General features: G+C 44.3%; 10 protein-coding genes across 10 annotated transcripts; 4 read left to right on the forward strand and 6 right to left on the reverse strand.

Moving 5' to 3' along the window:
* Nucleotides 1-1,612: 1,612 nt before the first annotated feature.
* On the reverse strand, nucleotides 1,613-2,146 carry CCR75_007873 (uncharacterized protein; the record flags this gene model as incomplete). Its single annotated transcript, XM_067965929.1, has 2 exons — nucleotides 1,613-2,074; nucleotides 2,099-2,146. 2 exons carry the CDS (start codon nucleotides 2,144-2,146, stop codon nucleotides 1,613-1,615), a joined length of 510 nt encoding a protein of 169 aa, XP_067818281.1.
* Nucleotides 2,147-2,821: 675 nt separating this feature from the next.
* Nucleotides 2,822-3,217, reverse strand: CCR75_007872 (uncharacterized protein; the record flags this gene model as incomplete). The annotated part of the gene is made up of 2 exons (XM_067965928.1): nucleotides 2,822-2,988; nucleotides 3,058-3,217. 2 exons carry the CDS (start codon nucleotides 3,215-3,217, stop codon nucleotides 2,822-2,824), a joined length of 327 nt encoding a protein of 108 aa, XP_067818383.1.
* Nucleotides 3,218-3,969: 752 nt separating this feature from the next.
* Nucleotides 3,970-6,183, reverse strand: CCR75_007871 (uncharacterized protein). The gene is made up of 4 exons (XM_067965927.1): nucleotides 6,041-6,183; nucleotides 5,853-5,959; nucleotides 4,819-5,779; nucleotides 3,970-4,762 (listed from the first exon to the last, which is right to left on the reverse strand). The coding sequence occupies exons 3-4, from the start codon at nucleotides 5,615-5,617 to the stop codon at nucleotides 4,167-4,169; spliced, it is 1,395 nt and encodes a 464-aa protein (XP_067818282.1). The 5' UTR covers nucleotides 5,618-5,779; nucleotides 5,853-5,959; nucleotides 6,041-6,183; the 3' UTR covers nucleotides 3,970-4,166.
* Nucleotides 6,184-6,396: 213 nt separating this feature from the next.
* CCR75_007870 (uncharacterized protein) lies at nucleotides 6,397-7,766 on the reverse strand (the record flags this gene model as incomplete). The annotated part of the gene is made up of 3 exons (XM_067965926.1): nucleotides 6,397-7,224; nucleotides 7,299-7,620; nucleotides 7,716-7,766. The coding sequence occupies 3 exons, from the start codon at nucleotides 7,764-7,766 to the stop codon at nucleotides 7,121-7,123; spliced, it is 477 nt and encodes a 158-aa protein (XP_067818283.1). The 3' UTR covers nucleotides 6,397-7,120.
* Nucleotides 7,767-7,950: 184 nt separating this feature from the next.
* On the forward strand, nucleotides 7,951-8,829 carry CCR75_007869 (uncharacterized protein; the record flags this gene model as incomplete). Its single annotated transcript, XM_067965925.1, has 1 exon — nucleotides 7,951-8,829. One exon carries the CDS (start codon nucleotides 7,951-7,953, stop codon nucleotides 8,827-8,829), a length of 879 nt encoding a protein of 292 aa, XP_067817921.1.
* Nucleotides 8,830-9,536: 707 nt separating this feature from the next.
* CCR75_007868 (uncharacterized protein) lies at nucleotides 9,537-10,901 on the reverse strand. The gene is made up of 6 exons (XM_067965924.1): nucleotides 10,650-10,901; nucleotides 10,540-10,593; nucleotides 10,428-10,486; nucleotides 10,231-10,352; nucleotides 9,730-10,153; nucleotides 9,537-9,678 (listed from the first exon to the last, which is right to left on the reverse strand). Exons 1-6 carry the CDS (start codon nucleotides 10,758-10,760, stop codon nucleotides 9,543-9,545), a joined length of 906 nt encoding a protein of 301 aa, XP_067817920.1. The 5' UTR covers nucleotides 10,761-10,901; the 3' UTR covers nucleotides 9,537-9,542.
* A 377-nt stretch (nucleotides 10,902-11,278) lies between these two features.
* Nucleotides 11,279-11,686, forward strand: CCR75_007867 (uncharacterized protein; the record flags this gene model as incomplete). Its single annotated transcript, XM_067965923.1, has 1 exon — nucleotides 11,279-11,686. One exon carries the CDS (start codon nucleotides 11,279-11,281, stop codon nucleotides 11,684-11,686), a length of 408 nt encoding a protein of 135 aa, XP_067817925.1.
* Nucleotides 11,687-11,951: 265 nt separating this feature from the next.
* CCR75_007866 (uncharacterized protein) lies at nucleotides 11,952-12,650 on the forward strand (the record flags this gene model as incomplete). Its single annotated transcript, XM_067965922.1, has 1 exon — nucleotides 11,952-12,650. One exon carries the CDS (start codon nucleotides 11,952-11,954, stop codon nucleotides 12,648-12,650), a length of 699 nt encoding a protein of 232 aa, XP_067817924.1.
* Nucleotides 12,651-12,902: 252 nt separating this feature from the next.
* On the forward strand, nucleotides 12,903-13,274 carry CCR75_007865 (uncharacterized protein; the record flags this gene model as incomplete). The annotated part of the gene is made up of 1 exon (XM_067965921.1): nucleotides 12,903-13,274. One exon carries the CDS (start codon nucleotides 12,903-12,905, stop codon nucleotides 13,272-13,274), a length of 372 nt encoding a protein of 123 aa, XP_067817923.1.
* Nucleotides 13,275-14,301: 1,027 nt separating this feature from the next.
* CCR75_007864 (uncharacterized protein) lies at nucleotides 14,302-19,290 on the reverse strand (the record flags this gene model as incomplete). The annotated part of the gene is made up of 1 exon (XM_067965920.1): nucleotides 14,302-19,290. The coding sequence occupies one exon, from the start codon at nucleotides 19,288-19,290 to the stop codon at nucleotides 14,302-14,304; it is 4,989 nt and encodes a 1,662-aa protein (XP_067817922.1).
* Between the last annotated feature and the right edge of the window lie 1,047 nt (nucleotides 19,291-20,337).

Genomic DNA, 20,337 nt, shown 5'->3' on the forward strand with positions numbered 1-20,337 from the left:
CCGGCGAATTAACGCGGCGCGTGCGCTTAGTGCGAGGTTGTGTGGGCGTCTTCGCAGACGACCCACCAACGTGGCCCCTTTTAGGTGGCATCTTGGGCGCCGTGTATAGAAACACGTGCGCGAGAGTGATCGAGTGAACTAGCGGCGCGTAAAGCTGCTCGCAGTTCCTCTCTCTACTCTGTCGAATTTAAAAATGTAAATTCGTTCTTAAAGAGGGGGATGGTGTAACGGGCTAGAGTTGCCCTAATGTTACACAGTCCCCATTAAGTACATTTGGTACTTAAGGGGATGGTCAATTACTAAATAATAGTAATTAGACCCAACACTCGGGTGTGGTGCACATTTGTGACCAACCCTTGTGGATGTGATGCACATGGGTGCATTCACATTAGGAGGGATGACGCCCAGCGTCATCCATGATGACGGCTAGCGTCATCAGTTACGCGAGGTATCTATAAAGATACGCTCGCAATACATATTAAATGATATCTATAGAGATAACATTTTAATTGGTAAAAATAGGTATTTGTATTTAATTCTATTAAATATAAATCAGTCTGAAATTTACTACCTACTTGGTAAGTGCGCACGAGGAGACGGATTACCGCTCCCGTGACGACACTTTACCAAAGTTCTTAGTGTGTTGGGTGAGGTCGCTTGCGCGCCCACCACAACTACCTCACTGTACGCAAGAGAAGCAGGTTTAACCGCTTCCTCGCTGTGCTAGGGTGTGTGCTTAAGTAGAGCGTGGCCGCATTACGACGTGCCCGCCTACAGTAATAGCAACCATTACAATGTCTCTCCAGATGGCTTCCACGGAAAAGCATCTGGAAAGCGTAGTTTGGCATTCCGCCTTGTTCCAAAAGGGGTTTCCAGTTGCTTCAGAAGGAGACCGTTGATAAGCTCGTGTCTTGTAGTAGCAGAAAGGACGGCCTTCCAGTTGCCTTGGCGGTCTTTACAGCGAGCGTAGTAGCCGCGTTCCGGCTCGCAGGCCAGTTTGACGTTGTGCTTAAAAATAACACAGCGGGAGACTGAATAATTGTCCTTTATTCGAACGAGAAAGACTCGTTAAAGTGATGTGATTATGCTGTGCGCAACGGTTTTCCGTGAATATCTACTTTCCCTTTATTTAATTATTTAAATCTAAAAACCTTACCCTAGCTAATTAAAAATAGATTTTTGCCGCCAACCGATGTTTGCCCCATTACACTTAGCTACTTAGAAACCTCCACTGTACTACGTGAAGTTTCGAGGCACCCTATCTACACTGTAATCAGTGTAAGGTTAACTAGTATTTTTCAGTACTAGTGAAAGGTGCCCCGTTACACTTCGTTTCTTAATAATTTGTATTCGTGCCAAGCCTTGGCGATTCTTGCAGGCCACTAAAGTTTTGGTTTTAAGTGTCATGGACTGTATTTGATTCTACGTGAGGAAGCAAGATTGAAACTCGATTTCGATATACACAACTCGTACAGGCACAGTAAAAAGAAAGTATTAGGACCTGAGAAACCACAATAGAGTGGTGTGCAACCCCCTTCGGCATGCATTGTATTTGTATAAGCTACTTGCAGGCTACCCTTTGTAGTCACGTCGTCGCAACTTCCGTGTGCAATTAAAATTGGCGGAACTGCTTGCGCACATTGATAGGCTTCGTTTCCGAAGCAGGCTCAACTTCCAGCACATTAAATCTCACCGTCTTGGCGAGTGGGCGGCACTGACCGATAGTGACAACGTCACCCTCTTTCACGCGGAAGGCGGGTGATAGGTGGGCAGCCACGTTTTTGTGACGCTTTTCAAAACGCTTGTACTTCTTCACAAAGTGCAAATAATCACGACGCACGATAATTGTTCGCTTCATCTTGGTGGAGAGAACGACGCCCTTAAGAATACGGCCGCGAATCGAAATATTTCCGGTAAACGGGCACTTCTTGTCGACGTACTGCCCTTCAATAGCACTCTTTGGGGTTTTAAAGCCCAGCCCCACCTCTTTGTAAAAGCGAGGACCTTTTTTCTTGCCAGCAAACTTCTTGCTGGCAAGGAAGACACCTTCTTGCTTTTGGTACGCCTTTTCAGTCTGTATATAACATTAAGCGCACACATAGAGCCATAAAGCGTTAGAATTATTTTTAGCAGTAGCAAATTTCATTGACAGGGACACAAGGGAGAACACGATTCTTGACTTAGCGTGCTGGTAGCATCGACGATGCTACTAGCACAAAGAGTGGGGCATGCCGGTGATGAAACGGTTGCAACGAGTATTACATCGCTCGGATATCGCAGTCATTGAGAGATCTCCAAATGACTCCACAATCAGCAGATTGTTGGTGGATAATAGCCTTGGTGGGCCATCACCCCGACCAACTAGCTAGCCAGCGCCTTCAGTGCTGTGTCCTATCTTTTTACAGATAGAACACGCCAATCTCCGCACTACAAGACTCGATTCCATTTACCCCCAGATCTTTCTGATATGTCAGTTGCCGTCGGCTTACCGCAAGTCGTGGCCCTGTCCCTATCGTTTTAAGTCCTTAGGTACCTGGTCAACGTGCTCCATTTTATCAAGGGGATTCGCAAATGACCGATAGACTGATGTTAGAATTGCGACTGGCTGTCGGTGGTTTACTTCACTGATCCTGATGAAGTAGCTTAAAATGTCAAGTAATCCTACTTAACAAACAATCATCAATTACTTTATTTTCCTCTCATAAAGAACTCGCATATTTACGGCTAGGGATGGCATTAAATGGTACAAGTCTAGTATTGGAAGAACAGATGTATTAAAAATAGCGCTGCTCTATGTTAAAGAAGTAGTCGACACAGCGGTCTACTCCGGCTTGCTGGTAATGTACCGCTGCACCTCACCTGAGTTGGCTTTGTAGCCCTGCAGGCGGAATGACGAAATCTGATATGCCCACAGAAAACCGCCAAGTGAGCCAAGCATGCCAGTGACCACCATGGACGGTACAGCCACATGACGGTGTAACTTAAGGCCTGTCCAATGCCAATAAATCACAAAATAAGAAGCAATATCTTATCTACTGCTGCAGTATTTACACGAACCAAAGACGTAGCCTGCGGGAAAGGAAAGTAAGCTAGTGCCCAGCCATCGCGTATAATCGCCCGCATTGAAATTCCCCTTTATGTCATCAAAAGCTGGATGCTTGACGATCACAGGAAAACGCGGCTCGCGCGGGTCGCGGGCTTGGACGTGGTCACTCATGGATGCACAATAATAAGTATTAAAAATATACCAATTATGTAATAACTGCTATTTCTTAAGGGAAATGCTATATTCACCTTAAATTCACACCCTTCCTGCAAATTCTTATCATCACACGTATGGCTACGGGATCACTGCCGCTTTTAGCGGTGTGGACGAGGACGGATGAGGACGGCTCAGTTAATGACAAAGCAGACGTCAAAGGCGCGGGAGAAGAAGACATGATAGTGGTGGTTTTGTTAACATTCTATGATTGTTGAAGTATGGAAACTGGTAAGCCGAAAGTCCATCTCTCTCGCACAAGTTTGAGAAAAAAGGGTGTGAAAATAGCAATTCTCTTTTTTTAATTGCTTTATTTTATCTGAATATTGTTTATCCCCAATTCCGTGTCGGAAGAACTTGAAAATGAGCAGCTAGCACAAAGCGACTTCAATGTTTGTATCTTAAGCGCGCGACGCGGGAGAGAATGCGACGCTTTTTAAAATGAAACAGATCCAACTGAATAATTAAGCGACGTAACGTAATTACAATGTGGTTAGTAAATTGACTAGCTTTTTCTCTACTTGTGTGTTGTAAGCATGAGAGTAGTCTTGTACTACAATCTGCTGAGATTTAGCCCTTGTTCTATTGATTTGTTCAGAAATGAACATTTCTCCCCCATTGCAACCGCGCAATGATAAATTAAACAGTTGATAATAAATTTAATTTCATTCAAAAAAATAATAAATATCCTTATTTTTATAAGAAGAAAAAAAAATAGTTTGAAATAATTCTGAAACTTATTGCGTACAACTTCCGGCATAGATGCTCTCATTCACCGTAAATTTAGCAAGACGTTATGCCGTGGCTGGATGCTATTATTACTAACACAATATTTCTCACTTAATTTCCATAAGTTCCTGCTGCAAGGCGAAAAGAGCTTCGATGCGCTGGGCTTCAAGGCCGCTTGTCAATTCGATCTGGTATTCGCAGAGCCGAGAAATTGCCATCGGAGGTCAAATGTCCGTACATGTATCCACACAATAATTAAAATGATGCTCAATTTTATTGCACCCAGATAGCCAACCTTTTTTTCGTTCAGATAATGGTAGGCTTGCCAGTGTGCCTCCTGCAACGCTTCCACCTGAGAAATGCTCAAACTATTGTTAGGCTCCAGCTCGCGATCGCTCACCGATGATGCGATGAGGAACTGTTCCACATTAATCTCTAGGTCAGCCGCAACCGGAAAAGTGCGATAAAAACTTCGATTCAGCACATCGTAAGATAAATTTGACGTGATAACCCAATTTTTATCGTCGCCGGTTATCACCAGCCTTCGCGGAGATTCTGTGACAGTTGACTGCGTTAACTTAGAATTAGGTTGCTCATCCCACAAAGCGTTCACTGATGATATCGCTTTTGAAATCTTTAATTGGGACCTATGCGGCTTTTGTAGTGAGCCGAGCTCTATATTGGATGAACAATCTTTTAAGCCAATGTTAGTCGAAATGGCCGGGTTCCGATTCGATGCTTTTTCTGCATTATCGCCACTCAATTCCTTGCGCCCTGCAGCACAATAAAATCCTTTTACACTTATTTTATAGAAAGCAATACGAACTCACGATTTTTTTTGGTGGAAACGCTCTGCCAGCCGCCGTCATCATCAAATTCATGTTCAATAGTTCTAAGCTCTGAGTATAGTGAAGCAGATTCTTGATCTGCCTTCGCTTTACTCTGCTTGAGTGACAAAGTGTCGTCCTCGCTACTGTCAATAAAACTGTCAGCCTTCATTTTGTCCTTGTGTCCACACTCTATTGGCAGGCGCTCGGGAGCTTTCACGAGACCCATATTTTTTTTCTTCGTCTTCTTGTTTTTCTTCTTCTCATATTTTAAACTTGGTTTTTCATCCAATGCAATTATATTTTCTTCTTGTGCTGTTAAAGCCAGAAGCTGTTGCTCTACCTTTGCGCTCAAACATATGGATTCTTCAAAATTCTGAGCCCATTTTTCGCTTAAAAGATCGTTCATTTGTTTACTCGATTCTCCAAAAATCTGCCTGCCTAAATCCATAGCTGTCTTTCCTGCTTTATTCCGTATCGTAATGTCAAGGTCCAGGGAAATTTTAATCAGAGATTCCACGGCATTAAAATTTTTACTAAGAACGGCCAGATGAAGCGCCGCATTGCCTTCATTTTTCTCTAACGCATTCACATCGGCTCCGTTTGCAAGTAAAATTTCCACTATAGCCGCACTACGCTCCATCGTTTCCGGAACAGCAGGAGCAGCAGGACGTGGATCCTTACCAGCGCGAGCAGCACACATGAGAGCATTCAGTCCGCATGCATTTAACAAATCTAGTCTCGCACCCATCTCGATAAAAAGTTGCACCGCTACCACGTTCTTTGCCACGCAAGCCATCATAAGTGCTGCGTGTGAAGCAATACCTTTCCAGTTAGTAGCTCCACTTATTTACGTGGACGTACTCAGCAGACCTGTGTCACCGTGGGCATTCGATTGATTAATGATTTTCTGTAGTTTTTGCTTCCGATTAGCGGTCGCAATCAACTCCTCTACTACGCAAGGCTTAAATATTTTTTTTTGTGTTAGCACATTGCATACGATTAGATACTAAGGCGGCAAGGGGTCATCAACGCACATTCGTTGACATCGCAGATAGGTGCAGCACCGTCGTTTTGTTAGTATAAGTGGCACAGTCTACAGCTACAGTCCGATCGATAACGAAGCCAACGAGGTCGTCGCGGCCTACAATTACAAAATTAAATAACATATAGTACGATCCAACCTAGCCACAAGTTCATCAGCAAAAAATGCTTTTTATCGTACCACAAGCGCAAACACTCATGAGCACGTTCCAGCCCATGTCATTTGCTCGATCAAAGTTGATATTTCGCTCACTAAAGAACCTAACACACATTTCATAGTCCGCAAACTCCACAAGGCGGTGAGCGAAGGCCTGTGCCTTCGCTGGTGCGGAGTTGGTATTCCTCAACAGAGCAGTCATGTTTTATAGAAAACTGTTATTAATCGCACTTAAGGGAGAAATGATCGTAGTACTCTCAGTGACGAAACATTGCAACAAGCATTTGAGCGAAGACACCAAATAGAGAAGCGGCAAATTTGTGATTGATCAGCGCATTGGCTGAGAAGAGAGGCTGGATAATTGAAGAAGTCGGCCCCGTGCGCATTGTGCTAGGTGGTCTATGCGGATTGGATAGTATTGTTGAAGTGGCACTGAGAGATATGGCTACAGTGTGGTGCTAGAGCATCATGAACTGCGAAGTCGATAATTTTCTAAACAAATTAACTTGAATTTATCATGAAGTTGGTGGCAACGATGGAAAGAGCTTGAAGAAGGATAAGAATGGCGATGACATTTACAGCTTAAACCAAGATTAAAGAGAGGCTTCATCGCATTAAGATGGTCTGCGATGGCTGTTGAGATAAGAGAAAAGATTCGGCTCGTCGGCGTCGACACCAAGGACCTCACAGCCATTTATGAACTGAAAGTGGAAAAGAACAGGTTGGTGGCTCAGCAAGAGTTACTATTGTTGTGGCAGCGTCTCTTGATGCTATTGTTTAATGCGCTTTTCGAGTAAATTCACATTACAAAGGTCGGTCGTGGCCCTGAAAAAATGGTGGACATCGGAATTTTGGCTGTGGTTTACAACATGTTTATAAGAAAGACTCGACAGCTCGTGAACTTCCGCATGAAAGTATTAATTACGTTGGAATTTTCAGCCAGATCAATGCTTTAAAAACGAAAGCACGAATTTTCAATCCTATGACTTTATCATTTGCGATAGATTCCGTGCCCTTATGGTAAATTGCTCGAATGCAAATTATCCTCCTTAAGGAATAATTGAGAGCTTATAAAATTTTCTCTGCTTGGGAGGCCGTTTCCTATCACGGCCCATAGATTGATCGAGGCGGAGGTCCACCCATACCACCAGGTCCGGGTGGTACCCTCATGCCCATAACTCCAATCGGCGGAGGACCACGAGGCATTCCTACAGTGTTAAAATTAAATATGATGCATATTAGCGCTAGGTTAAAATCGTCTTCGACGAATACGGCTGATTACCTTGAAATATAGGAGGACGCATGCTGGATCCTGGTGGAGGCATCATACCTCGAGGTGGCCCTCCGCGAGGTGGATATCCGCCGGGAATTCCTCCAGTAAGAGGGCCAATTGGTCGCGAAGGTAAAGAGCCCGCCAGCATAGGTCCTCTCAGCCACTCTCCAGCTAGAGTAACACTTTGTATCAAACCTTCTGTTAAGTTATAAATTTTATTTAACACCATACGATTCATGACGACGCCTTGGCCAGCCAGGAACTGCTCGTAGTAAAGTTTAACATTCTCACGGTGCTTCCAGCCGCGGTTGTGTTGCTTGCGTCCGGCTTGCTGCAGTCAACCGAGGACAGGTCATAACAAAGATTACTTAAATAAGATGCAAAAGAAAATAGCAAGATACGGTCTGTGAGCAGAGCAACTCTTACCGAGTCATGCGTAAGATAGGTATCGCAATAGTCGCAGTAGTAGCGAGGCATATTTGCACTGTGATGCGACGTAGTGTGGCTAACACCATCGTCATCGTAATTGATATAAATGCTGCGAATCAAAGCAGCAGCCTCGCAGCCACTCGCTTACCTGCGCTCTCATATATTTCTTTCTCGCCGACACGTCGCATCTGTCCCAACAGCCAAGACACTATTATCTAATTGCGTTTAAGCCATGTCTATCACCACGACCAATGACAAGCAGTGGTTTAGCGAGACTGAAGCCATGTGGCCTGGTCAAAAGTTCTCGCTTCAGGTAGAAGAAGTGCTCTTTCGAGGCAAGTCGGAATACCAAGACGTACTGGTATTCAGGTCGGCTACATACGGTCACGTGCTTGTGCTAGACGGTGTAATTCAACTCACAGAGCGCGACGAATTCGCGTACCAAGAAATGATTACTCATCTCCCCATGTTTGCACACAAGCTGCCAAAGCGCGTACTTGTTGTAGGCGGAGGTGATGGTGGCGTGCTTCGTGAGGTTGTTAAGCACGACTGTGTTGAAGAAATAGTCATGTGTGAGATCGACTCGATGGTGTGCGACGTGTCCAAAACCTATTTTAAAGAGACGGTGGCCACAGCATTTGAAGACCCACGCGTAACGCTTCTACACGCAGATGCTGCCCTATATCTTCGTGAGAATACGACGAACAAGTTTGACGTAATTATTGTCGATTCATCGGACCCAGTTGGACCTGCGGAAGTTCTTTATCGTGCGGAATTTTACGAGAACATGAAGAACGCACTGTCCTTAGACGGCACCATTTGCACCCAGGGGGAGTGCCTCTGGTTGCACCTTGACCTCATCGTGGATGTCATGCAACGCTGCCAAAATCTCTTTCCCACTGTCAACTATTCTTACACGTCTATTCCGACATACCCGTCGGGTCAAATTGGCTTTATCCTTTGCTCGCTTGACCAGGGCGTAGACAAGCCCAAGCGCAATATTAGCAGTAATCTGGAGCAGACACTTCGTTACTACAGTACTAAGATACACGAGGCTTCATTTGTTCTGCCCAGCTTTGCAGAGCGCAAGATTGCCATCGTTCGCAAGTGACACGTCTAGTCTTCCTCAATTTTTTTTCAATATAAATCGCTAACCCTTGCGCTTGTGTAAAGGCCGAAGCTGTTCACTCTGCTGCCCATATCTATGTACTGCTGTATCGCAACCGATAAAAATCTTTAAGGCAGTAATCTCGCTGAGTATTAACAATGTGACGTTGACAATATAGCTAAAATTCGGATGAGACTGCCCAGTTAGATAATGCTCCTGATGCACATGGGCCTTACCGGTTGCATGTAAGCAGAGTAAATAGTCTTAAGGTCAACATATAGTTTGCCCCTATGTTCCCTTGCCGACTGTTTTGTTAAAATTTTACAATTTGCCGAGATAGCGACCTCCCGGCGTTATCTTGAATATTCGACTTGATCCAGAATGTGCAAAAATAATAACACAAGGATGTTTGGCTGTAGTATTTCATACAAACACTTCAAAGGGAAGTCGGTACGTATAAAGTTCATTCAAAAGCTTTAAGAAACAACAAAGTACATATTCATCTCGGATAGCTATATAAATTTGTAGCAAAATCGCACAAACATCTGCTCATCAATACTACTTTTTGAAATAACAGAAAGTAATGCATTAAATCATAGCGGAATCGATTATTAGAAGGAGCATATTTCCCATCTACTAATGGTGAAGCCTGTCGTTTCCGCTGTGCCCAAAAGCATGCACAACTTTGCAATATGAAGGGAGCCAAGACGGTGCTTTTAAAATAATACTTTTTTAATGTGAAATTTACACAGAAGTGGCAGGTGATCGGATGGAGATATTGTGCTAGGCAATGCAACTTCTTTGCTCGCGTCTTCGAGAGACATAATTTCCATGAGCGCCACTGGCTGCAACCTATTGTACGCAAGGTGTTATGTTGGATTAATCAAAAACGAGATATCATACCTGGATGAGCGATAAAATATGTAGTCCAATGTGCCAACAAAACGAGGTACCATCCTGCCGTCATCCGTTCTGGCGCCACCGTTGACGTTGGTAAATTTGGGCTCACTATTATCGTTATACTGAGCGTAAGCACTTTTGAAGCAGTGTTTTCTTGTAATGAAATGATACACTTTGCTGTCTGGTAACGAATTAAAATCGCCTGCGAAAATAGTAGGAGTAGACGCATCCAATAAACTAAGAAATTCGTCGATTGAACGTAACATACGGCGAACTTGTAACAACTTCACGTCTTCTTGCATTGGGTCCCAGAATAAGTGTGTCGTCGCGACAACAAACCTTGACTGCGTCTCACGATGCTCCAAGTAGATAATAGCCCCAACGCTTCCTCTCGAAGAAGCCCTTGATAGCAATTCATGGCTGATGTCTGATAATATCAAGGATTAATTGTATAGGCAGCTTGGAAGCTAATATACAGGTTTCATAATGCCAGATAAGACCAACCTGCTTCATTTCCATGAGATAAGTCCAGGCTGATTTGCTTGAACGTTTTCACCTCAAACATTTCTTCATTCCAAAATACAGCTACTCCATCCGCCTTGGTGCCAGTTTTCTTTGTAAATATGCTTTCGTAATAAAAGCGATAAACGCAACACTTAAGAATACATTCGTGAAGACTAACCAAAAAGTATAATGCTCACCCAACGTATCCAAGGATTTTCATCATTGCAGCCCAAAAGTCTTCAAAATGGTCGACTTCCTGAAAATAATTCTTAGAAAAATTCGGTTCGAGTTGTCAAATGCTGAACTTACCTGTAGGCATATGATATGAGGCGACACAGGTAGACTCGAAGCAAACATAGCTTCCTGGAAAGACCAATAATCAGACACGTAGGTGAAAGGTCCGAAATGGTTTTACTTACCAAATCTTTGGACCTTTCTTTCCAGCGAAGCTTTATAGACTTGCAGTATGGAAAGGAGCTCGAGCGCACGTAGCATTGAGCCAGCACGTTATACGTCATGACTAACAGCATCTGCGAGATTCCAGTCGCTAAGCAACACGTATCATGTCCGAAGAATATGAAAATAATTAAAGAAAGCAGAAACGTATAGAATAGTTTTTTTAGCGATGAAGCTCTCACAAGCGCTATCGCAAGCCAGTAGGCGCATCCTTGGTGTCTTCATGGAGCCCAAATGCTATCGAAACACAGTTTTTAATCAACGAACACTACTTGTATATCATCCAACCACATCAAGTTTTTTTGTGCGAATCACGAGCTAGCTTTTAATATTCAAGGTGTTTGAGTGGCTGAAAAGTGAGACGATAATTGAATGGCGAGCATGCCATCCGGCCACTTAAAAGCCGGCTAGTGCGAAAAACACAAAGGCTTCCTCAAATTCAAGGGTAAGTTCTTCTAATGGCCCACCGCATCATTGTGTGAGAGCGCGCATTGATTTCCTTAGTATTTTATGCAATAGCACCGTACAGAGCTAAAAATCAGGAAATGAGACAGATTCCACAGAGCTAATTCGTGGTTGGTTGCGCATGTAGATGGTGCAGGTAACTCCCGTCATCCGACCAAAAATCGTCAAGAAGAAAGTGACTAAATTTAAACGTCACCAGTCTAATCGCTTCAAGCGTGTTCCGGAATCATGGCGTCGCCCAAAAGGTATTGATGGCCGAGTGCGCCGAAAATTTAAGGGTGCTATCAAGATGCCGAACATTGGCTACGGCTCGAATAAAAAGACGCGTCACCTGTTGCCCAATGGCTTCCTCAAGTTTGTGGTCAACAATGTGGCCGAACTTGAGGTGCTGCTTATGCACAATCGGAAGTACTGCGCTGAAATTGCTCACGATGTGTCGGGTCGCAAGCGCCGCGACATTATTGAACGCGCCGAGCAGCTAAACGTGCGTGTGACGAACCCCAATGCCCGCGTGCGTGCTGAGGAGAACGAATAAGCAAACGTTTTCACGGCCGGCTTGTGATGATACACATCTTTGAAAAAGCTAATGCACAGCCTCAATTTCAGGCAAATTAGCAATAATCTACCTTTTGGAGCCCATGCATCCGATATTTGCTTATTTTTTCCTGCTATTTGTTCCGCGCAAAAAGTATAAATAGACCGTCGCCTTAATTCATATCGCAAGCTAAATCCTTAGAGGGAATGGTGACTCCAATAAGAATATTGAATGTGTGAATCAATTTAATATTTCATTCCTTATAATGCTGCAAATACAAGTCATCCGTCAAATCGCTCGCTGTCCACTATTGCAGCAACCTCTTCAATTCAAATATCTCAATGTGACGCGGTACATCTCAAGGCGTGCGGCAGAAGAGGCGCGCCGTGAGTCTGTTAAAAAGCGTAATCGACGTGCAGTCATGTACTTGGCTGGCACAGCGGTCGCCTGGGTTGGTATCTCTTACGCGGCTGTCCCGCTGTATAAAATATTTTGCCAGATGACAGGCTTTGGTGGAACCACACGTCGCGTCGATGAATTCGTAGAGAACAAGCTTACGCCGCGAGGAGATGCCAGGCCTATTCGTGTGACCTTTGATGGCGGCGTGAGCGCCAATATGCCGTGGGTATTTCGGCCACAACAGCGCGACATATTGCTTGTGCCAGGTGAAACCGCCCTAGCGTTCTACACTGCCAGGAATAAGTCGGATAAGGCTATCACGGGCGTTGCCACATATAATGTGTATCCACCGTCGTCGGGAGTGTATTTTAACAAAATACAGTGCTTTTGCTTTGAAGAGCAGCGCCTCAAGCCGAACGAAGAGATCGACATGCCTGTATTTTTTTTCATTGATCCTGAAATATGTGACGATCCTTCCATGAGTGGCGTGCATAATATAACGCTGTCTTACACCTTTTTCAAGACAGACGACGTCTCCGAAGATGAAGTGAACGACGATAATTAATTAAAGGTTGCTTTGAGGTTGGAATAGAGATCGATGTAGTTTTGAACTCAAAATAGGAGCAAAGTGGTTTGACATGGTTAAAAAAAAAACTGATCTCGAAACTTACCTTTTTCATGGGCTTGAGTGCCTTCTGGTTTTGTAATGAATTGTTTTCCGATTCTCTCGACAACAAGCTTGTAAATTGTTTAAAACTACCAGTTAATTTGGAAATAAATCGTAAAGTAAACAAAACGTATTACGACATAGTCGACCATGGCAAGCAAAGAGGAACACAATGACGACGAGATCCGTGAGCAGGATCGGTTCCTTCCAACAGCTAACATATCACGCATTATGAAGGTCTCGCTGCCTTCCACGGCTAAAATAGCCAAGGACGGTAAGGAGACGGTGCAAGAGTGCGTAAGCGAATTTATTTCGTTCATCACGAGCGAGGCTAGCGACAAGTGTCAGCAAGAGAAACGCAAGACCATTAATGGCGACGACATCATCTGGGCCATGAGCACGCTGGGATTTGACTCGTATGTTGAGCCGCTTAAGCTATATTTACAAAAATATCGCGAGTCGGTTAAGGTGGAGAAGAATGATAAGAAGGACAACGTGGGATCGTTTGGAGCGTCTTCGTAGACGTTCAAAAGAAACAAAACACATTAAAGCGTTCGCACGTGGCAGCAGTAGATACATACGAAAAGACAAAAAGAATAAGTTAGTTATACTTGCTGCAGCCTTCGTGCAAAAGTTGCAGACCTTTTAGTTTATTCTTCTTGCTGGCAGCTTGCGCTAAATTTGTCTTAATTACGAACGTCGGCGCCCGGCGACAAGAGGATGCTGACGCGGAGGCAAACTGCCGCACGAAAGCAATGCCACTCGCTGATGTGGAAGGAAAAAGCGTGCGCTCGAGATAGTAGATGCAAGCTAACTTAGATATAAACCTGGTCAATGGCGATGTCTTCGGCTCCTTTGCATTAGTTGTCAGCATCCCACTATTCCTCCGAGACGCTGCCTATTGCAGGCCACTCCAGCCATGCTGCCGAAAGAGATGCGTTACGGCTTTAGATAACGTGCTTGAAGGGTTCGAATCCTTTTCGATCGGCGTGTAAAGTTAGACCATTTAACAATCGAAAATATCTTGTAATTGACTTGTTGGCACAGCAGACGGCTCTTCTATTCCTTGCATTCACTTAAAGGTTTTCCAAAGAAAAAGAATAACAGGCTCGTCCTTCGGTTATGACACAGAGTTTTGCACTTCATCTTGTTATTCAATACAACTTGCATCTTCAAACTAAAATCAGTATCGCCATCATCATTACATTGACTGTTGCGGCAACTTCAAAGCGCACTTTATAATATTAAGCCGTTGCGTTCCCTGCTTGTGCTTGTTCTTCCTCTTTTCTCGCGCCATCGTAAGCATTAAAGTCTCCATACGACTTAACTGTTCGACTTTCACGTCATCGGCGTTTAAATATCGAGCGCCCTAACTCAGTGTGCTGTTTGCAGAGCCAGGTACAGAAACAAGCGTAACGGCTGCCTCTTTCAGGACATCAACGTTATCGACTTGACCCGGACGTCATCGATACATCACAAATCAACTAATGTATTGCTTTCCCATCCACGTCACGTGTTTAAACGGTACATTATTTACCATGAACCGACATTATTTCTGCCAACCTGGTCCTGCCGGGGTCCGTGCGCGCTTTCTCCTTGGTCCGGGAGATACCGATCGACTTATTGGCTGATCTCGAGCCGTCAGTTTTGCTGCTTTAATAGCCGTTGCTTTTGGAGCCCTTTCAAAATTTGTCTGCTCGACTTGTTGCGGCGTAGATGTTTTACAAAGATCGCTCGAGGCAGGTGACACAAGAAGTGGTGTATTGCTTGAAGACTCAACGTCAATGTTTTCTTTCTCTGTCAGCATCAGCCGAACTCTTTCAAGGGAGCGCTGCAGCTTGAACTTGTCATCTGATAATTGCCGCACCTGCTCTAAAAGACGATTGTTTTCCTCTTTGACTCTTGCGTGGTGTTGAATTTTCTGGCGGCTATTTTGATGACCCACCAGCTTCTCTTTTTCATTTGACATCATCTCGAGCTTCTTGCTGAGAGCTTTAATTTCTCGCTGCAGCTTCATCTTCTCTGCAAGGAAATTGCGTTTCGCCTGCACAAGCACATCTTGGGTTATTGCAATCGTCTTCGCCTTCTTTAACGTGGCTGTGGTCAGTTGTGGAACTGGCGTTTTCTTAAAAGATCGACTGCGCTCCTGCGCAGTCACGGCCCCATCGCGATACGATTTCAGTTGCTTCTTCTGCTCCTCAAGCTTCGCCTTCTCAGAAATAGCCGACAGATATTTTGCCTGGAGATCTTTAAGCGCAATCTGCAACCCTTGAACATTTGCGCTAGAGGCATCTTCAACACTGCGTGCAATTGTTGTTTCCGAATCAACCACTAAATTTGTGACGTGCAGAAGATTAGCATCTGTTTCCTCAACCTGCTTTATCTCCTGCATCAACTGCTCAGACTGTTGTGCCCCTGTCTCCCTTTCCTCTCCCTTTTCATTCAGGGCGTCCTTCTCCGCCATCTGTTCTTCTACTTTAGCAAACGCCGCCTTCTCAGCAATCAATTGCACACGGTCCTGTACGCGACCACTTGAGGCATTCAACTCGGCCTTATAGTCTCCGCACTTCTGATCCAGCTTTGTTTCGTTTTGAAGCAAACGTTGCTTTAATGTAGCGATCATTTCATCTTGACCTGTGATCACAGTCAGCTTCTCTGTAAGCTCCTTTCCTTGCTTTGATATAGTTTTCTGCTGCTCTGTCAATTGACTATTCAAATTACTTATGCAGCTTCTCAGCTCCGCCACAGTATCGTTTAGCTGTTCCTGGATGATGCCCGAATTACCAATGCTTGCTTTTAGTGCGTGAATATTTGCTTCCATATCGGTGACGCAATCTATAAGTTTCTGGACATGACTTTCTTTCTCTGCAACTACTGTCTTAAAATTCTCATTTTCGAGCTTTAGTTCCTGCATTCGGGATGACAAAGTCATTTTTAATCGAGATAAAGTATCAGCGCGCTTTTGAAGAGCCAATACCTCTTTCTGAAATCTTTGACTTTCTTCCAACCAGGTATTTTTAGCTTCAGCAAACTTTTCTTTGACATCAAGACTAGACTCTTGCTCCACTTTTAAGTTCTCGACCAACTCCAGACGTTCAAATTCCAACGATTTCAGCTCGTCGCGCAACGTAAATTGAATTCCCTGGTACATCTTAAGCCCCTCCTGCTGACGCAAGGCGGCACTTTGAAGGTCACGAATTACACCTTCTGCTTTATTGTGCTTCTTAGTCAAGCCTTCAATTGTATTCATATTCGCTTCAAGCTCTTCCATCAGCTCTTTAATCTTAATTGCCCTGGATGAAAGATCCGCGAGCTGTGCGGCTTGAATAATCGCAGCTTGACGACAATCTTCCTTTGCTGTAGCGAGATCGTTACGAAGCTCATTACCTTCATGAGACTGTTTCTTTATTAGTTGCTGCAATTCCTCAATTTTCTCAGTGAACGTCTTGATAGATTCTGCAGAAGTCGAAAGCTGAGCTTGCTGCCGGTCACATAGTTTGTGTAGCTCAGCACATTGATTCTCCATTCCACTCGACCTATCCCGAAGCTCCTCTAGACACTCTGATATAGACTGATTCTCGCTAAACAACATAGCCTTCTCCTTTTCGTGAGTATTAATTATAATTTGCAGACTTTCAATCTGTTGAAACGCTGAAGCATACTCGCAATTAACTTGATCTTTTTCATTAGAGAGCTTAGAAGCCTCACTAACAGCATGTGACAGCTTTTCTTGAACGGCACTTAGCGCTAAATTGGATTTGTGTCGTTCGTCATCAAGCTGATGCTGAAGTGCTTCAAGTGCTGCTTGTTTGTGTTCCAGTGCTAAAATGTAATGAAGGGCAGTATCTTCTGCCTTCATTTGGTGGCGATTAAGCTCCGCAAGAAGCTGCTCAAGGTCTTTGTCTTTTGAATTGAGTCGAAACTTGAACACTTCAAGTATTTTCTGTTCTTGCGCTTGCGCTTGATGCTTCAAGGACACAACCGATTCTAAATGTTTCTTTGCGTTACCATTGGCTTCATCCTGTAACTCTTTAAAAGAATTACTGAGTAATATCACCTTATACTCAAGACTCCTTTTCTTCTCATTAAATAGCTCCTCAGAGCTTTTCAGTTCATCAATTGCCTCGTCACGACTAGTAATTTCAGCTCGCAAGCGACTTGTAAGAAGCGTTAGACCCTTAACATCATCACGAGACTTATCCAGAAGCAACACACTTTTCTGGTTTGCTTCTTTAATTAGATCGATTTCCACCTTAAGCTGGGCGATTTCACATGCAGCTACTTGAATCTGTTGCTCGCTAAGGCCAAGTTCTGCATTCTTTTGATCAAGTTGCTGCTGCAACAGCTCCTTAGCCTTTTTGAGATCCTCACTGACAGTGACATTATCAGCCAGGACAGCCTCATGTTCGAGGCGTATGCCTTCACGGACTTGCTTTAACTGAAACTCGAGCTCTTTCACCTTACAAATCTCTTGGAATAGCCTCTCTTTGGTCAAAAGTTGTGCCTCCTTCGCTACTAGCAGAGCTTCATCGGAATCAGCAGCTCGTATCTCATAGTTTAGCTGATGAATGGACCAGGAAGCGTCACGCTGACTAACCTGATGCAATTCAAGCGCAATTTCTGCTGCCTTTTCTTTCAAGCATGCATTAAGCGAGTTTAAAGAGTCGAGCTTTGCCTCATATTCATTAGCCTGATACTTAAGTGCTTTCTCCAAGCGTCCAGAGAATTCTGCGTCAATTGCATCTTGCGAGAACGGTCTCTCAATGCTTTCGACCTTTTTCGACTGACGATTGTTCAGGCGGTCTTGTAATTCGTGCTTGTCATGCAGCACAACAGCAAATTGTCGCGTCAGATCTAGCAGCATCTTGTTGAGCGCTTCTACGCTGTTAGCGGTATATCCTGTGATGCTGGCGCCGCGACTTTTAGTGTGACATAACTCGTCTTGGAGCTCAATTACACGTTCTTCTAATTCTTCGTACTTCATTCTCCATTCAATAGCATCAGCTGATGGTTTATAGTCGTGTGCATTCAATCCACCTAGTCGCAGCATAAGTCTTAAGTGAGCATTACTTTGTTTTAATTCCGTGCAAAGCGCCAGAACATGTCCGTATTGCAGCCGCAGATATTCACACGAACGTTGCAAACTATCATACTTCTCTATAGATGCCGCAAATGCTTCCTCCAGTCCCCGACAACTGTAGCCTCTTGCTGGATCACATGACGCAACTTGCTCTTGGATTGAGTCTTGGTTTATTAAGCTTTCAAGTGCTAAAGATCCTTGCTGTGGATGACAGCGTGCAATTTGCAAATGAGCCTGTTGAAGATGCCGTCGAAGTCGCTCGATTTCTTCTTGCAAGATAGGTACACTTCCGGTTGCAATTTCGTTGACAATGGCACTATTTTGAATCAATTTTGCTCGCTGAGCAAATTTCAGAGTCGAAAGCGTTTCAAACGCAGAATCTTCAGCGGGCGAGATGGTCGCTATCATGAATGTTTTCGAGTTTCCCCCCAGTGAATCCTTAAGTAAGAAAGTGAGCTTGGAGTCCCGGTAGTGTACGTGACGGTGTTTGCCCACTGACTGCTCTGATAGTCCCAAAATGACATTCCCAAGCGCAGACAGCGATTTGTTGATACTCCCAGCTTCCTTTAGCCGCTCACCTACTGCATCTGTACTCCTTTGCCGCTCTGAACCAGCTAAATCCACCAAATTAAGCCGTGAGGTGCGAGTCTTAGTGCCCTCAGCAGTTGTCTCTTTGGACTGTAGTTGCAGGATAAACACACTATGTGACCGGCTGCTTTCTCTGTTCATAGAAGTTTGTCCCACGCGTCGGTTCTGCGCACCAATTGTCATGAGTTCTGCTGCTTTGGCCGAGCTAGTCACTATACTTTCAATAAGTCCTTCCACATGGACTCCTTTGCGTCCATTTTCCCTTAATTGCAGTCCTGCGGCATCCTTTGCGCTTCCTCTATCAAGGAGATCATACACTCGCTCATTGTATATCTCAAGGAAGGAGCATGCAAACGTATGCTGAACACTTTTTCGGGTGTCATTAGCCATGACATTGTCAAAGAGATAGTCGAAGACCCGTGGAACGAGACCGCGGAGCGCGAGCTGCTCTTGAGTGAGGCAATGAGCGTTTGTATCGATGAAGTCATCGGGGCCTTGCATAGAAAACGTCTTTCCCGAACCTGTCTGTCCATAGGCGAAAATAGTGCCATTGTAGCCCTCGAGACAGGCCCGAGTGATGGGCGCCCCCACAACTTCAAAGACGTCGTTTTGGTTCGAGTTTTCGTCAAATACGCGGTCAAATGTAAAAGTCTTGGACGGACCGTGCTTACTATGCAGGAATAACGTCTGCTGCAGAGCGTCCGAGACCGGGACGGCCACGCACTTTTTTGCGAATGACGCATTTACATTGGCGCGTGTCTTGGAATTCACGGGTCCATTCGAGGAGCTTAAATTTAGATTTCCACACTCGCGCTCGTTGGGCGGTCGCACGCGGCAAAAGACCTTCACGTTAGTGTCCGTGATGTCCATAAAGACGGCTTGACTGTTTGGACTTTGAGATTTGAGATTTGACCATAACGTTTGCTGCCTCGGGTTAATGACATCGCTGTCTTTTTTTAGCTTTGTTAAATAACCTTGTTAAACAATGATTAAACAAGCAAAATTTCATGTCTGAACCGGGGTGACCAAACCAGAGCTTACAACTACTGAGCGCCGAAGGCTCACCACTTAAATAAGTCTAGTGGACCGGGACAAGGATGCTCGCTTAGAGAGCAGCATCCAAGGTTAACAAAACGCTTGTCTATAAGCGACATTGTAATGGGGCACATCGGTTAGTTACTTTTCCTTTGCTAGTACTGATAACTGTCACGGGACACCTTTCACTAGTACTGATCAGTACTAGTTGTAACGGGGTGTATCGTTACATGGAATTAACACTTAAAGGTTGTTAATTAATATATTATCTGAAAGGTATATAATATTCGGAGGATTTATTAAGTAATGTTCAGAAATCTTATCCATAAATAGGTATAGATAGACCATCTAAACAGCTGTAGATGTAAACAAGAGAGAGAGACAGATAAGGTAAGATTAGATTAGATAAGATTACATGTTTAGTATTAGTTTATAACTAAGTTAGAGTTAACAGATAGAAAGAAGAAATACTTAATGATATAATTACAGTTTTCGTTTAACCCTCTTTAAGCTAGTTACCTTAAAGAGAAGTCTTCCTCTGCACGTACTAGTGAAGGCACCACTCGCAACTGAAGCAGTGCGAAGTGGACTTGTACCGAAGCAGTACAAGTCGTAGTGCCCCGTTACACTAGTTCACTGCCACTGATTACAGTGTAGGTGAGGTGCCTCGAAACTTCACGTACGCAAGGGTACAGAGGAAGGTTTCTAAGAAGCTAAGGGGCTTTAGCTTCCAAAGCTATTCGAAGGATTAGAATTAGGAAAAAAATAAAACTGTATTAACATATTCAATTTTGTAGGCGGGCACGTCGTAATGCGGCCACGCTCTACTTAGCACACACCCTAGCACAGCGAGGAAGCGGTTTGCACCTGCTTCTCTGGCGT

Source organism: Bremia lactucae, linkage group LG6, assembly GCF_004359215.1.
Source record: "Bremia lactucae strain SF5 linkage group LG6, whole genome shotgun sequence".
Taxonomy (NCBI): Eukaryota; Oomycota; class Peronosporomycetes; order Peronosporales; family Peronosporaceae; genus Bremia; species Bremia lactucae.

Excerpts from the sequence above, each read along its gene's own strand:
- CCR75_007868 (XM_067965924.1), bottom strand. The coding sequence starts at position 10,760 with ATGCTGTTAGTCATGACGTATAACGTGCTGGCTCAATGCTACGTGCGC. Across the intron at positions 10,487-10,539 it reads CTCATATCATATGCCTACAG|GAAGTCGACCATTTTGAAGA; the intron begins GTAAGTTCAGCA and ends AATTATTTTCAG. Across the intron at positions 10,353-10,427 it reads AAAATCCTTGGATACGTTGG|CATATTTACAAAGAAAACTG; the intron begins GTGAGCATTATA and ends TTATTACGAAAG.
- CCR75_007871 (XM_067965927.1), bottom strand. The coding sequence starts at position 5,617 with ATGATGGCTTGCGTGGCAAAGAACGTGGTAGCGGTGCAACTTTTTATC. Across the intron at positions 4,763-4,818 it reads CGTTTCCACCAAAAAAAATC|GGCGCAAGGAATTGAGTGGC; the intron begins GTGAGTTCGTAT and ends ATTGTGCTGCAG.